The following is a 16,810-nucleotide window of genomic DNA, read 5'->3' on the forward strand; positions in this document are numbered from 1 at the left end:
AACTACTTCACAGTAAGGGTGGCCAGAGCCTGGAATAGGCTTCCCAGAGAGGTGGTGCTCTCACCTTCCCTGGAAATCTTCAAGAGGAGACTGGATAGGAACCTGGCTGGGGTTTTATAACCCCTGCCACCCCCAGTGCTCCTTCCTGCCCATGGCGGGGGGTCGGACTAGATGATCTGTCTAGGTCTCTTCCGACTCATTGATTCTATAATTCTATGAAATAACATTCATATTACTGGAAGACTGAAAAAATTTGTAAGAGCCACTAAACTCTTGTTGGAAACTTAGAAACACATTCTATTTAGGAACACTTCTGCTTTTATCATATATCTGCATATCACATTATACAACTTGCAAGACAAGTACATTCAAATGTCTTAAAAAATGTTACATATGGCAAAACATTCAAATAAAGAAAAATGACATTAGTTGCTCTATAATATGCCAATTCTGGACTTTCCCCCAAATACTAAGTGGCTTAATATAATGATATTTTTCTTTATTTCCTTCCCATTCTTAGTAATTTATGACACCTGAATGAATAAATAATCCTTCATTCTTAAAACTTCATCTACTCCTGCCAGTTAGCACTTTTGCAAAATCACAATACTATTATAATACAAATGGTCACTCTAGAAATGAAACATTTTCTCTCTCTAAACTCCAAGTATTTCTCTTCAGCTATAATAGGTCTAATTCTTATTAATATTAAAGCCCCTTTACACAGCTCAGAGTGAAAAATAGCATTACAGTGATATACAGGTTTCCTTTGCTTTACACAGGTTCTGTATATGCAAATTCACTCTTATGTGATGACCCTTTTTATACCAAAAATTTGTTATATGCGAGGTAAATTCACTCTTATGCGATCAGTGTGGCGGACACCGGCAGTCAGCTGTTTTGGGCAGTGCACTGTGGGAGTGACGTGCACCAAAATACAGTCTCACTTATTGTCTGCAACATGTTTCTGTAGTTACCATCCCCATTATGATAGTGCCCTGTGCTTGTGTGTACTGTCTGATGTCGGTGAGTGCCAAAATTGTCTTGTCAAATGGGTAGAAATGGGCCTGGGGGTCAGTACAGTTGAGGTCTTGGAACGTATCCCTATTTGTTACATCATAAAGTATATGAATGACTTTAAAACCAGAAGCGCTGGCGGCAAAACCAGATGTGCTGCCAGTGCTTCTTTCAGCACCCCCGCTCCCCAGCCAGTGCCAATATCAGGGGAGCACTGGCTGGTGTTTCTCTCAGTGCCCCTGCTCCCCAGCCAATCAAAGGCCAATCTCAGTCAATCTATGCATCGCCTATAATAAAGTGGGTTCCTTTTATGTGAATTTGAGTTATGTGCTGTTTTACAGAAACGCATGTACAGCATAAAGAAAAGGAAACCTGTACAGATAATATACATCTCCTTTATGGCACCAGAGATGCATACAGAGGCCTTAGCACACATGAAAATTACATCCAGGTGAGCTGGAAGTCTTGAGAGGTAGGAGTGAGGGGAAGGAAATGGAAACGAAAGGTGAAATAAAGGGGAAAAGAAAAGCTTGCCAAAATTCTCAAAGTTTAGAAAATGGGACAGAGTTACTGGGAGTCCTGTGACCCTCCAGTTAGCTTCCTGCAGAAGGAGCCTCCAGCTGGATTCTACTAGCAACCACCCCTGTCGGCTGCAATAGGAGGGTGTGCCCAGGATGGAGGAGCTGCTGGACAACTTCCCACTAAAGAATTTGCTCACAGAATTAGATTCACCCCCTGCTACCTACCAGCACTAGGTCTACGAAGTGCTCAAGTCACCCTTGGTTTTTAACCCTCTGCATAAGGTACTTAGTTCCTCTTTAAGTTCTCTGCCAGGTGCATCAGCTCTTAAACTGTGGTGAAAAGCGACTCTTTGAACACAGTACTGTGGGGCTCCCTCTACTTTGCTGCTCAGTTAGCTCAGGCCAAATGTGCTCAGTTTACAAGCACAATAAAAACTTTTTTTTCTAACTCACTGTCCTGCAGACAGCCCGGAATATGATTGAGAGCAAATACTTTCCTTTCTTCACATCTTTCCCATAAGACGCACTCCAGTTGCAACATTATAACTGCAATGTCTCTGTGCAACCACACTGTCTCTAGATCTGTTGGGACTGACTGTTTTTAGTAGGCATTCCACGAATTAGACACCCCCCGCTCCCTGAGCACCATTCCAATCATCTCCCCCTGCTTGATTTGCTGTTCTGTTTTCTGCTCCTTTCTCTACCTTCCTATCCTCTCCCCAACCTGCCATGTGCCACATACAGAGGTGCCCATGCTACTGCCAATACAGATTGGCTACCACTTCTCTAGATCATGCCCTCTGTGAAACTAGTACAGTTCCCTGGTCACCAATGGATTTGCTCAGCTGCAACTGATTTTCCATTTTGCATTTAGTAAACAATTTTGCAGATGACGCACAAAGAATAAAATCCAGCTCCTTTTTTCCCTGAGCTATATTGGCTCTGCAGGGAGAAAAGATGTACAGAGCAATAAAAATATTTTCATTATTGAAGTTGTGAATAGCAATAGAAAGCAAGTCAGAGGAGTAAGAAGATGTTATTTTTAAAATGTCACTTTCATTAGGATTTCGATGTGCCAATCAGTATTTTTGAGGCCCTTTGCGTCTTTATTCTACCAGAAACTTTGGGGCCTTTCTGAATCCAGCCTTGATTAGATAAAATTGCTAAAAGTCACATTGCTGTTTTTATTCCAGAGTTTTCCGGCAGGAACAGCATTTGAAAGCATCTCAATTGCATCAAAAATACAAAAGAAAATGGTATATTTTGGAAGTCTTCCTTTAAAGACACCTTTTTTTTGTTAAAGGGCTCACTTAATTGTGCCCTATTCCTTTTCTCTAGACTAAGTAAAAGAATGATAGCAGCATGCTGTACTTGTATTTCTTTCCTTGCCATTGGAACTGCTAACATATATCTCTTTTATTAGTAGAATGCTACCATTAAAAAGACAGAATCCAGTTACTCACTGTAGAAAGACAACTCCTTTGTTCCCTGACGACTGCAGAGAATCCCAGAAAACCTGTAATCACCACAAGACTTCCTGCGAAGATCAGGATATATGCGGAAACTGCAAATGTACTAGATGCCAGGATATTCAGGTAGTTGCTCTTCTCAGTTAAGATCCATATGCCAACTGCCATCACTGCAACACCACCCACCTGTGGCATACAAGGGAAAAGAAATGCTCAAGGTGAAGACACACTTTGAAATAATGTAGCTGGATAATTGGACAGAGCATACACCTTTGAGTATCAGTTTTTCACTTATCTACACAGCACTAAGGATGGAAGCTTGCACCAGGTGGCACTGTAACACATAGCCTTCCATGCTCTTAATGTGTGAGCAAGTTTTGACACTTAGAATGATAGGTTGTGTGGTTGGCTGTCTTGAGTGTGCAAGGATTGTATGGCAGCAGCTTGGGAAGAGCAGATGTGATATGAGGAATGGGAGAGTGTGTTCTATGACCTGGGTTCTTCTGATGAGAGGCAATTCTCAAATCAGGGCATTGTTGGGCTAAGGTTCCTGCAAAGTGCAACTGCCCTATCCATTGTTTGATCATTTCATTTTATGGAAAGTGTATACATGGGGGGGGAAATAAGCAAGTTAATTTTATGTATAGCTGGACTTCCAGCCACTGACTTATCCTCAACGTGGAAGCCAGCAACCAAGGCCCCAGAGAACTCCTGCTGGTGTCAGAACAGGCAACAACAATTAAAAAAGCAGAGCAGAATTTAGTCTATTACGTTACCTCCTGCATTGTTGTTGGCAGCATCACAGAAATTAACATAACAGGCCAGCACCTAGTATCTTTTTTATTCCTAGAGCTGCTTCAATCACTTAAGAAGAGATTTATTATGAGATTTGATAGATTTGTTCCATCTAGTCTAATCTCCCATATCTGGGACAGATGGGGACCACCACTTTTGCTACAGAGTCAGAGCCTGGGGCCAAGGAAACCTAGTCTTGTCCTGTTGATATGGATTGTTTTAAATTGCTATCACCCACAGAGGCAGAGGATGTGCTTGGGGAGATAAGGGTGACCAGTTCTGAAATGGATCCATGTGTGTCCTGGCTTACTAAAAGCCACCTGAGGGAGACTGGGGCCACTGTTGGCAGGGATGGTCAACACCCCCTTCAGGAAAGCAGGTTGCTTAGATGATCTAAAATCTGCAATTTTGTGACACCTGCTCAAGAAACCATCACTTGATGCTAACTCCCAATTCACCCCACTCACCCAGTCTTCAACCTTCCCTTTTGGGGCAGTTCATTGAAAGGATGGCTGCCTGATAGCTCCAGGCACATCTGGATGCCACTGGTTTCCCATAGCCATGTAGGTCTGGCCTTCATCCTGGACACAATGCAGAGACTGTGCTCATAGCTTTGGTCAGCAGTCATTGCCTAGAAATCAACAGAAGAAACTGTACCCTGCTGATCTTACAGACCTTTCAGGGGCCTATGAAATGGTTGATCATGAGGTGCTGATAAAGCATTTATATAACCTGGTAGGTATTTGCAAGACAGCTCTAAACTGATTCCAGTCTTTCCTACCAGGGAGGTCTCAGAGAATGGTGATGGACAAGTGCCCATCCTCTCTTTAGGACTCTTTCTATGGGGTCTCCCAGGGCTCCACCTTGTCCCCTCTCTTGTTCAATATGTATATTCAATATGTATATGAGGCTGCTGGGCAAAACTGTACAAAGATTTGGAGTGAGATACCACCAGTAAGCTGATGACACCCAGCTCTACCGTTCCTTCTCTTCTGACCCTGGTTCCAGTTTCAGTCCTTTCTCAAGTGCCTGGCTATAGTTGAAGACTGGATGGAGGTTAACCAATTGAAACTGAATCCAGATAAGACAGGGGTGATGGTGGTGGAACTGGGATATCTATTACTGTTGAAGTTCAGCTTTCCTTTGTCACTTGGGTTTGCAGCTTGGGGGTGCTCTTGGATCCTGTGCCACATTTGGATCTTCAGGTGGCATCAATGTCTCAGTGAGCCTTTCACAAACTCCATCTGTTGGGAAGGCTGTGACCCTTTCTTTCAGTTGAATCCAGCCACTCCAGATATGCTTTCATACCTCAAGACTAGACTACTGTAATGTGCTCTCTTCAGGGCTGCCCTTGAAAAAGAGCAGGAAGCTGCAACCGATGCAGAACACAGCAGCCCACTTTCTGATGGGGATGGGTCACTATGAGCACATAACCCCAGGGTCCTCACTAGCTCCCAGTATCTTTCCAGGTGCAATTCAAGGTTCTGGTTTTGACTTATAAGGTGCTAAAAAGTCTCAGCCCTACATAGGTAATAGACCACCTTCTCCCTTACATCCCATCACAATCCTTATGGTCGGCCAAGAGCTACTTTCTGTAAGTACTGTCTAAATGCCAAGTCCAACTGGTGAAAATGTGTGGGAGGTCATTCTCAGCAGGTGCTCCTCAGCTCTGGAACTCTCTCCCTTTGGCAGCTTGCCGAGCCCAAGCCTTGATACCTTTCAGAAGCAATGTAAGGCCTTCCTATTTGGGCAGGTGTTTAACAAAGTTAGGCTGAGATATTGGTTGGAGGGGAGCAGTCTCTGTTTTATGTGGATATTCTAGTTTCCTTTAAAGCTGTTTTGTCCCCCTGCTATGCTCCTGTTTTATAAATTATTCCAGGGCCATATCCTGGGCAGTGGGGACAGGGGGGCGGAAAAAGGAGGAGGGTGCAATGGTGCAGTTGCACCCCCCCATTTGATTCTTGTAGAGGAAGGGCAGCAGCATTTCTCTTCAGGCAGTGCTGATGGAGTCAAATGACTTCATGGCTCATTATAATGTACCTGATTCATGCTAATTTCAGGTGCTAATGACACTCTCTGCTTTTTAATCGTCTTGATGTTCCATTATTAAGTTATCTTTTCTTCTGCAGTTCTGGTGTCTGTTAGTCATTCCTGGTAATATCTCTCTTCTGTTTCAAAGCCCTAGAGTCTGCTTTTAATTTTAGCTAAAATCATTAACTCAGGTGTGATAGCATAAACCCAGATGAACATTAACTCAGGTGTGGAAATGACTGACAGTTAAGTGTTAAATGCACTGTCAGAATGCTTAAGGAGGCTAGATTTTGTTTTAAGAATCTGAACAAGAGATGCACATTTAACTATAATAACTAAGGACTGATGTCTTTTGACTATTTTCCCTAGTTTGTTGCTTTTTTAGAACTGAATATATATTCTAGCAATTTAGTGCACATTCCAATAAAGTTATATTCACTTTTGCTTTGATCCTAAACTAATATAAGCCTAGGCCTCTAGTATATCAGTCAAGCTTCTAGTTTCTTTTTACCTGGAGAAAAATGCATGTTGTGTTATATGTGTTGTTTCACCTCACCATCTGCACTGGCATTTTCAAACTGCTACATCTGCCCATGAGTTATTCTGTCCTCTTATTGGTTCTGAACTACCATGGCTTCCACATAATTCTTACAATATCATAACATAGAAGACAACAAAATCTGCTACTTACAATGGAAAATCCCCAGCCTAAAGAAAAAAAAGTCAGACAACACAGCAGCATCTTCTTAAGCCTGTGCAAGAACATCCCAAGGGGACTCATCATCTGCAATCCCCTAGCTAACATACACAATTCCATATACACAACATAACTATGCAGGAGAACTTCAGAGAAACTGAGAAACCATCTGCTTCACCTACCCTACTCCAAAAGAGATCAACTGAAACACGATACACTGACTTCTGCTACTAAACTAAGAGACATTAACCTGGAGATGTACCTGACTATTTTGCAGCATACTCAAATGTATTACCAGAAATACCTGATGACAGCCATCCAACACAAGACAAAAAAGTGGAATCGGCTATCCCAACAGAGCCAGCTCACAAGCAACACAGGAGGGAATCAAAACAGCAATACTCAAAACACAAACATCATCAACCTATCGTAACACATGCTATTCCAATCTGAAATATTTGTACTCTCCAAAGGCTTAAACTTCTGCTCAGAGAAAAGCCTAACAAGATACTAATATGTGAAGAATTAGAACAATTCTTTTGCAGACATCACCTGAAAGAATACTTCCAGAACCAGGATACCACCACCTCTTAACAATACGCAGAGGGCAGCCACCAAGGAGGAGTATACCTCCTTGTCTTGCGCTTGCAGGGAAGTAGTGAGGCAGATACTGAACTTAAGTTGGCAACAAAGATTAAGAGTAATAAAAAGTAAATAGGGAGCAAGAAGGTGGCACAGGGTAACATAGGGCCTCTATATAATGGTCTAGGGCAACTTGTAACAGACGGGATGGATAAAGTGGAGCTTTTAAATGACTTTTTTGCATCTGTGTTCCTGGACATGGATACAAACACACCTCCCAATAAAACTTTAGTCTGGTGTGAAAGAAATACCAATCCACCTATGGTTAGTGCTGACCTAGTGAAGGGGCACTTGGAGGGGTTGGACATATTTAAGTTGGCTGGCCCCAGTGATCTTCACCCAAGGTTACTAAAGGGATTGGCCGGTGTCATAGCAAAACCACTGGCGCAACTGTCTGAGCACTCTTGGCACTCAGGACAGGTCCCAGAAGAGTGGAAAAAGTCCAGTGTGGTCCCTATTTTCAAGACGGGGAGGAAGGTAATTATAGGCTGGTTAGCCTCACCTCTATTCTTGGCAAGACCTTAGAAAAAATCATAAAGGATTACATTGTGGGGGGCCAGCAGGTAATACAATGTTAAGGAGAAACCAGCATGGGTTTATAGAAGACAGATCCTGCCTGACCAACCTGGTCTCTTTTTATGACCGGGTCACAAAGTGTTCAGATGCAGGGGTGAAGATAGATGTTATTTACTTGGACTTTAAAAAGGCTTTTGACACAGTGTCGCATCCAATTCTTACAAGCAAACTGAGTGGCTGTGATGTGGATTTTTTTACAGTAAGGTGGGTGAAAAACTGGCTTATGGAACGCACCCAAAGAGCGGTGGTAGATGGAGCAGTTTCTCCCTGGAGAGATGTGGGCAGTGGTGTCCCCCAGGGCTTTGTCCTTGGACCAGTGCTGTTCAATATCATCATCAGTGATTTGGATGAGGGGGTTGAAAGCACTCTGTCCAAATTCATAGGTGGCACCAAACTATGGGGTACAGTTAACACACTGGAGGGCAGGGAGTGAATCCAGGTGAATTTGGATAGACTGGGGAAGTGGGCGGATCAGAACAGGATGCAATTTAACAAGGATAAGTGCAAGGTGCTGCACCTGGGGAGAAAGAATCTCCAGTACAATTATAGGCTGGGAAGTACCATTCTGAGTACCACAGCAGTGGAAAGGGATCTCAGAGTCTTAGTCGAATGCAAAAATGAACATAAGTCGTCAATGTGACAAGGTAATAAGCAAGGCTAACCACACTCTTTCTTGCATTAGTAGGTGCATCACGAGCAGGTCTAGGGAAGCGATACTTCCCCTCTATGAGGCATTGGTCAGGCTGCAGTTGGAGTAGTGTGTCCAGTTTTGGGTGCCACACTTCAAGAGGGATGTGGATAATCTTGAGAGGGTTCAGAGAAGGGCTACTCATATGGTTGAGGGCCTGCGGGTAAGATCCTATGAAGACACACTGAGGGACCTGAATCTCTTCAGCCTCCGCGAGAAGGCTGAAAGGTGATCTTGTGGCTGTCTACAAACTCATTGGGGGGGTCAGCAGGGAATAGGGGATACTCTGTTTACCAGGGCGCCACTCCAGGTTACTAGAAATAACAGCCACAAACTAAAGGAGCTGACACTCAGCTCTATCTCTCTTTTTCACCTGACCTGTGCCTCATAGTTCCAATGCCTTTCCAGTACCTGGCTGCAACTGGGGACTATATGCAGCTGAACCAACTTAAGCTGAATCCAGACTAGACAGAACTGATAGTGTGCAACAGACCTCATGACTGGGGTGTGTATCTGTGTGGGGGGCAGGGATTGGGGCACCCATCATTGATGGCATTCACTCTCCCCTTGTCACATGTTTGCAGTCTTTGGGTGCTCCTGCATCCTCTGCTGCACCTGGATCTTCAGACTGCAAAGGTTGCTAGAGGCATCTTTCACAGCTTCATTTTGTAAGAAGGCTGTGGCATTTTCAGATCCAGATCTAACCACCATTGTGCATTCTTTCCCTACCTCCTGACTAGACTACTGCAATGTGCTCTTTGTGAGGAGGCCCTTGATGAGTATGGAAGTGGCAGCTGATGCAGAACACAGCAGCCCAACTTCTGGTGGGGTTTGGTTGCCAGGAATGCATGATTTCAGTTTTCTAGAGTCTGCATTGGCTTTCAATAGTTTTTTTGGACCAATTCAAGGTGCAGTGCTCATTTTGATCTACGAAGACCTACAGAATCACAGAATCATAAAAAATTAGGGTTAGAAAGGAGCTGAGGAGGTCATCAAACTGTGCTGCCAGATGCAGTAGTCTAGGAGCTCACCTTGCATGTGAAGACAAATGAAAAAGGAATAGAGTACTTCAGCATTTTCTGCATCCTGTCACCAGGTTGCCTCCCCTATTCAGTAAGGGACCCACACTTTCCTGATCTTCCTCTTGTTGCTAACATACTTGTAGAAACCCTTATTGTTTCCCTTCATATCCCTTGCTAGCTGTGACTCCAACTTCGCTTTTGCCTTCCTGGTTTCATCCCTGCATACTTGAGCAAAATTCTTATACTCCTCCCTAGGTGTCTGTCCAGATGCCTGTGGCATGCACAGTAGGGGGCACTACACACAAAACCACCTGCCTCACTTTGCAAGGCCAAAAACCACGCTTTGGGAGTCTCCCTCAGGGAGTCTACGGCTGGCTACCCTGCTTCCTGGGGAACACCCGCAAACCTGGAGTAACGCTGCCTCCACCTGGGCACTGGTCTCTGGTAGGGCTCTGTGCAGCCTAGGATACACAGACCCTGTGAACCTTGGGGGTGCTTTACTCACAGTAATATTTCTGGGTGCTTCTTTCAGCCTGAAGTATCCGAAGACAGCATCAGGTAGAACTGAGGGAAAATAAAAAAAAGACAAACTTTGCTGGCCAAGCAAAGGGGCAGAAAGCCTCCTCTCTCCACCACCACAGTGTAACACAGCAAGTCATACTGTGACCTGACATCTTTATTGATCAGAGGGAGGAAAGGGGAGTAATAGGAGGAAGTCAGAATACACTTTGAGCAAACATAAGCACGTGAGTTTTATCCAGTCTTGGATTCAATGATCCTTTTAAGACGTGACTGGCCTACACATAATTCCTAACTCCTGGCTAGTTTTCAGGGGTTTTTTTTACTTACAGTAATTCTCCAGGCCAAGGCCTGGGGCCTTTGCTTGCTGTTTTCAAAATTCCCGCCGGAAGAAGGGGACCCTCCCACCTCCCCCTAACTATTTATCTGCCCAGGTCACCTGATTGACCAGCTTGTACCAAGAAGAAAAGCAGGAGACAGGGGGGTCACCTGGGTTGGCCCAAGTGAGGGGCAGAGGGGGAGGGGATTTCTTTACACTGCCCACTTATAAGCTTTCTTTCTGTGGTTTAGCTCACTGAAAAGTTCCCTACTAAACCAACTTGATTATCTTCCATACTTGCTGGTCTTCCTGCACAATGGAATGGTTCATTCCTCTACCCTCAGTAAGGTTTGTTCAAAATTAAACTGTTTTTCCTGGACTCCTTCTCCTCAGATGGGCCTCCCAGTGGATCCTACCCATGAGTTCCCTGGGTGAGTTGAAGTCTGCTTTTCTGAAGTCCAGGCTCCTTACTCAGCTGCTTTCCTTCCTTCCTTTCCTCGGGGTCCTAAACTCAATCATCTTACGGTCACTACTGCCCAACCTACCATCCACTACTATATTCCCCACCAATTCTTCCCTATTTGTGAGCAGCAAGTCAAGAAGAGCATGCCCCCTGATTGGCCTCTCCACCACTTGCACAATGAAGTTGTTCCCAACACTATCTAAAAACTTCCTGGATTGCCTGTGCCCTGCTGTATTACCCAGGCTGACTGAAGTCCCCCATGAGAACCAGAGCCTATGATTTGGGAAACTTGCACTAGCTGTTTGAAGAAAGCCTCATCCACCACATCCTCCTGGTCTGGTGGTCTATAGCAGACATCCACCACAACATCAACCTTCTTGCTCGCCCCTCTGACCCTAACTCAGATACTTTCAACAGGCTTTTCTCCAGTTTCATACTGAAGGTCTGAGCAATCATACACTCTTCTACATACTCCTTCTCTTCTCCCCTGCCTGACCTTCCTGAACAGTTTATACCCATCCATTACGGTGCTTCAGTCATGCAAGTTATCACAACCAAGTTTCTGTTATCCCAATCATAACATAGTTCTGGGACTGTGCAAGGACTTCCAATTCCTCCTGCTTATTTCCCAGGTTCTGTACATTCATGTACAGACACCTGAGATAACTAGCCAATTGCTCTACTTTCTCAAGAAGAATGAGAATGCCTCCCTTGTTGCCCACTCCTGCTTGTGCTACCTGCAGGTCACCCACTTCCCCACTTACTTCAGAGGTTTGGTCTCCAACACTACTGAACCTAGCTTAAAGCCCTCTTTACTAGGTTAGCGAGTGTGTCTCCAAAGATGATCTTCCCTCTCTTCATCAGGTGGATCCCATCTCTTCCTAGCAATCCGTCTTCTTGGAACAACATTTCATGGTCAAAGAAGCCAAAACCCTGCTGCTGACACCATCCATGCAGCCATGCATTGATCTCCTTGATTGGGCCCTTCTCCTTGACTAGAAGGATCAAAGAGAACACCACCTGAACCTGAGCCCCTATCCCCTTCACCCTTACACCCAGAGTTCTATAGTCACTTTTGATATGCTCAGGATTTCCCCTGGCAGTATTATTGGTGCCCACATGAATAAGCAGAAGGGGTAGTAGTCAGAGGGCCAGGTGAGTCTCAGTAATCCTTCCACAACATCTCAGATCCAGGCTCCGGACAAACAGGTGACCTTGTGAGACAACAGGTCAGGCTGGCAGATGGATACTTCCATGCCTTGCAGAAAGGAATCTCCAACTACCACCACCCGTTGCTTCTTCTTGGTGGCAGTGGTCTCTGTCCTTCCAGCCTTAGCAAAGCCTGGCCCATCCTCCTCCACCAACGAAACATGCTCCTCTTCCTCTGTTGCGAGGGCTCCATATCTGTTCTCTAGGCAAACTGCTGCAGGTGGAGATGAAGATTTCTGCTTGCTGCCAGAAGTCACAAGCTTTCAGTTTTCACTTTCCTGGGAGTTCATGTCCTCTCCCTTTTCTAGCACTGCCTCTGGCAGTCCTTCCTCTACAATCCTAGAGGTCTTCATCAGCATTAAATCAATGATGTCCTCATGGAGGAGGATGGTTCAGAGCCTTGCCACCTCCTCCTGTAGCTCTGTTGCCTGCTCTCTGAGGGACACCATGAGGAGGCACTGCTCACGTTGCAGGCACTTCTCCACCTGGCCATCACTGGAAGGAACCCACAAGCCACAGTTTCCATAGCACCAAACCAGAACTTGGGTGGAAGCCTCAACATTGAGCATTCCTGCCTGGACAGAGACCTCACATGTACAAGTAGAGAAGAAGCTGGCACTGGCTTGTGCATTGCAACATCCTCCACCCATTTCTCTGTGTCTTTTAATCTGCCAACTCTCTCTTGCCGCCTCTCTTCAAAGCAGACCTTCCCTAGCAAATTTGTCTGTAACTGGACTGTTTACTGCTCCTTGGTCCCAAAAGGTTCCCTTTTCCCTGCATCCTCTCACCAAGCTTACAGTAAAAAAAGGTGAGAGAGCGTTTCTAAGCAAACTTCCTAACCAGCTTGCCCACACTCAGGACTTTAGTTAAGCAAGGGGTAAGTATTGGTCTAACTCCTAAGTTTTAGCCACTTACACTAAATATATGTAGGTTTAATGTAAGTAGGTCCTCGACTTATGTAGGTCATGGTAACTAGATGCGACTCCCCTTTGAAATCAGTCTTTCCTTCACTCCACCATTCCTGATTGCTGGCCCCTCAGAGGCCATACTGCTTTGCTACTTTGTGACCTGGTGACTGCTACATACCCAAGAAACTTATGTCATTATGATCCCTAAGGTTGGCCAAGAGCAACCTCCTGCAAGTATCATGAAGGTGCCAAGTTCACTTGGTAAAAAACCATGGGAAATTGTTCTTAGTTACTCCGCAGGTCTGGAACTCCCTCCTCCTCATAGCCCACCAGAGTTGAAGCCTAGACATCTTCTGGAAGTGCTGCAAGAACTTTTTATTTGGGCAAGTGTTTAGCAAGCAAGATAAGTCGGGGTACAGTTTGGGGAGTTTTTGTTACATAAATATATATATATAACTTATTTAATATTGTATCTGCTTTTATAAGTTGTTTTGCTGTTTTTTCTGCAAGTTTCCCTGAAACTTTATGGGGAAGAACAGCATGTAAATCAAAGAAATACATAAATAAAACAATATAATAAAAATGCTGACCAGTGATCCTCTTCCCCTTGTTGCAAAGTAATTGTATCTCTAGTTCTCCAGTTTAACCTTTTGCTGTCTATTATGCTACATGGGTCAGTCATAGGCAGAGTAGAAGGTGGAAAGCAAAGATTATTTTTGGTCCTCGCTCCTCCACTGTTCCTACCTGCTGAATGAATAGATGCCAATGCAATATTAGGCAAGCTTGGCAGTTTCAAAGTTGTAATTAATGTTTTTCAGGTGATTATCCCTAGGAAGTGTGCAAGAGAGTACAAATACGTTTTACTGATTTGTAAACAGGAGGCTAAATACACTCACATAATAATACAAATCAAGAATCAAGTTATTAATTTACTTAATTGGCTGTGCAGGACAAATCAAAATCAAAGCACAGCATATCATGCACAGTTCCTTGGGTGTGCTAAAATTAGTGTGTTAACAGTTTTCAGTGCCTTCGGGTTTTTTCCTCAAACAAATAACATAAGGGAAGTACATGCTTTTGTGTACTGGCTTTACATTTTTACAAGTACTCCAATAAAAATAATTTCTTTCCATATAAACATCTGAATTTGTTTGAATATAAAATTTAAACCACATTAAGTGTGCTGTATTTAATTTTTTCCTAATAAAATATTTCAGACCAAATACTTGTGGCTATTGGGACATAAAACTTCCATAGGGGCACTTTTTTTAGTTTTGTTTACTAAATATAAGTCAAATAAACATACTAAGTCAGATCACGCTCTATTTAGGGCATTGGAAAATGTTCCGGAAAATTTTCCAATTCAAAATTTTTGGAAAACCCACATCTCTGCATCACACATGGCTCAATTTACCTGCTTGATTATATCACAGCAGGGTACAAGCAATTACATCAAAGTAGGCTGTTGATGACAGAGGGGAACAAAGTGGAAAGCAAACAATGCCAAAGATAAGGTACTGCCATGGAGAATACTACTACTACTAGTGGGCTTTAACAAAAACTGAGGATATCTCAGCTTCAGCTGGCTAAGCAAGATTATCCTTCCCAAGCTGGAATCTAGGATCAAAAAGGATACTAAAATCTTAAAGGCCTTGGCCTCAGGAGGAAGGCAGATTAGTATGTGGCTGCATTAGCAGCTGGAAAGGGATCTGTGACAGAGGATCTCTCCTAGCCCAGAGGTATGGAGCTCTGAGATTATTCCAATTTACCCAACATTAGCAAAGGGGGAATAAAATGTCTTCAAGAAGCAGATGGGATCTCTCACATTGTTTTGTACCCTCCCTGAGGCAAGTTGCTGTGGCCTCCCCTCTAACCTTGAGCGATCCAGGTCATGGTAACTAGATATGACTTTTACCTTTGAAATCAGTCCTTCCTTCACTCCACCACTCCTGATTTCTGGCCCCTCTCTCAGAGGCCCTCCTTGCATGTTTCATCCCTTCTACTTTGCTACTTTGTGACCTGGTGATTGCTTGGCTACCAAATTCCAATTCTGGCTAGTTAAATGCTGCTGCTTTGAATTTGCTTTGCAGTATCAGTTGGATGCAATAACAGGACTTGATTTTCCTCCCAGACCAATTTTATAATAGCTTAACTCTGTCAACTAAATTAGTTATCCCTGATTTACACCAGTGTAGGCAAGAGGAGATTTAGGTTCTTCTTCACTTCTTGTCCTGACATTGGCTAATCTGTAGTACTACTGAAGAAGCTGTTTCATATCAGTGGTGAAAGAAGTAAAATCGACTTGTTTCAACTTATTATTTCTTATTACTATCACATGAGCCCCTAAAAGCACCAGTTGAGATTAGAGCCCACTTTTGGTAGATGTATAACCATCTATTGAAAAAGGCAGCTCTTGCCCTAATACATTTATAATATATTCAGACAAAGGAAAAAAATGGTCCAGATACACAAAGGTACTGAGGCACCTAACTCTTGTTCAGCTCTCTACCTTTCCATTGACTTCAACAATAATTTTCCCTCTCAATCACCCCATAACAGACCAGACTTCAATGGGAAGTTAGGCACCTTAATTGTATGGCAGTTCTGGACTGAAGTAATTTGCCTCAAGCAACAGATCAAGCCAGTGAAAGCACTACAAAAAAACCCCTGGTGTCCCAAGTCCCACATACTGCTACCTAAGATCAACTGCCCTATCCATCTGACTTCCTTTCTTCCTGTTTTTTGTTAACATGATCACATGCTAGCTTCCCCTGATGACTGGATTATTTATGCCTCCACCAACCTCTTCTATTTTCACTCGGCTTCTGTTTCTTACTTCCACTGCTACTACTCGTATTTCAATAACGGCCTTTTAAGGAGAGAAGGGGAGATAAGAAAATCACAGAGCTGCACTTTCTAAGTAGTTCTGACTGTGGCTCAATTTCTCTCCTTCAAGACAAACTTCTCCCTGGGGCTTTCCAAGGCCTTGTGCCAAAGCATGCCAAAAGTGGTTTGCTTCTCCTTCTCAAGCAGTAAAAATGAAGGGGAAAAAGTTAAAGCTGTAATCACAGATCATCAACTGATGCACTCCAGATGGCTTTGCAAAGGGACGTGGGGTCAGCTCCTCAGCTGGTATGAGCTGGCACAGCTCCAATGACGTCAATGGAGTTTCACGCCGATTTGCACAGTGGAGGCCTATGGAAATTCAGTGGTCAGCACTCTAAAAACAATATCATCCTTGAAAAGGGAGAAGGGCTAAGTTTGGATGCCTTCTGTGTTGTTACTTAACCCTTGCAAAAATCATCTGATGCTATTGTCCTTCCCCAGGGTTCAGAATCACAGTTAGTGCACACCAGACCCTGGGCCCCTCTCCAATCCCCAGTGGGTTGCTTCTGAAACACTCAAAGGAGCCTAAGACATTTAGTTGCCTAACTGAATTTCAAAAGGTATTGGGTGGACAGACAATGTTGCACTGGGGTTGGGTGTGGGAGCACCCAGCAGAGGCCAATCAGGATGCCTTTGCTCTTCTCCCTGTGAATGCTCTTTGTCAGGGGTGGGTAATTATTTTGGCTGGAGGACCACTTAATGAGTTTTGGTGAGCTTCCAACGGTTGCAAGGGTAGCCCTGCCCCTTGATGGGTTCCATGCCCCCTGGTTGCCATCTTGGGACCAGAAGTCCCACCTCTAACCCCTGACCTTTGCCACTAGACGTCCTTTCCCTTGCCCTGCAAGTACTCCTTTTGGAAGGGAGGGTGCTGCCATCTTGAAACCAGAAAAAAAACCCAAATCATATAATAAAAAAATCAAACATCCACTGTAACTTATTTTAATTTTATTTAAATAAATACTTTTATTCTTATTTATGTGTGTTTGAGTAGTGTATCTAGAGGCAATTGCATAATAGCTCAAAATACAGTCTTACTCTTGTATATTGT

At 43.9% G+C, this 16,810-nt stretch overlaps 1 protein-coding gene across 7 annotated transcripts in view; it reads right to left on the reverse strand.

The window, feature by feature from the left end:
- Positions 1–16,810, reverse strand: part of TSPAN11 (tetraspanin 11) — a 199,937-nt gene that overhangs the window by 126,586 nt on the left and 56,541 nt on the right. For 6 of the 7 annotated variants that reach the window (XM_019544191.1, XM_019544189.1, XM_019544190.1 and 3 more), the window contains exon 3: positions 3,002–3,193. The exons of the other annotated variant lie outside the window; for it this stretch is intronic. In XM_019544191.1, coding sequence (XP_019399736.1) covers positions 3,002–3,193 — 192 coding nt within the window. The remainder of the gene's footprint in view (positions 1–3,001; positions 3,194–16,810) is intronic. 7 annotated transcript variants of the gene reach the window in all.

This window comes from Crocodylus porosus, unplaced genomic scaffold (assembly GCF_001723895.1).
Source record: "Crocodylus porosus isolate Cpor-Errol unplaced genomic scaffold, CroPor_comp1, whole genome shotgun sequence".
NCBI classification, from domain to species: domain Eukaryota; kingdom Metazoa; phylum Chordata; order Crocodylia; family Crocodylidae; genus Crocodylus; species Crocodylus porosus.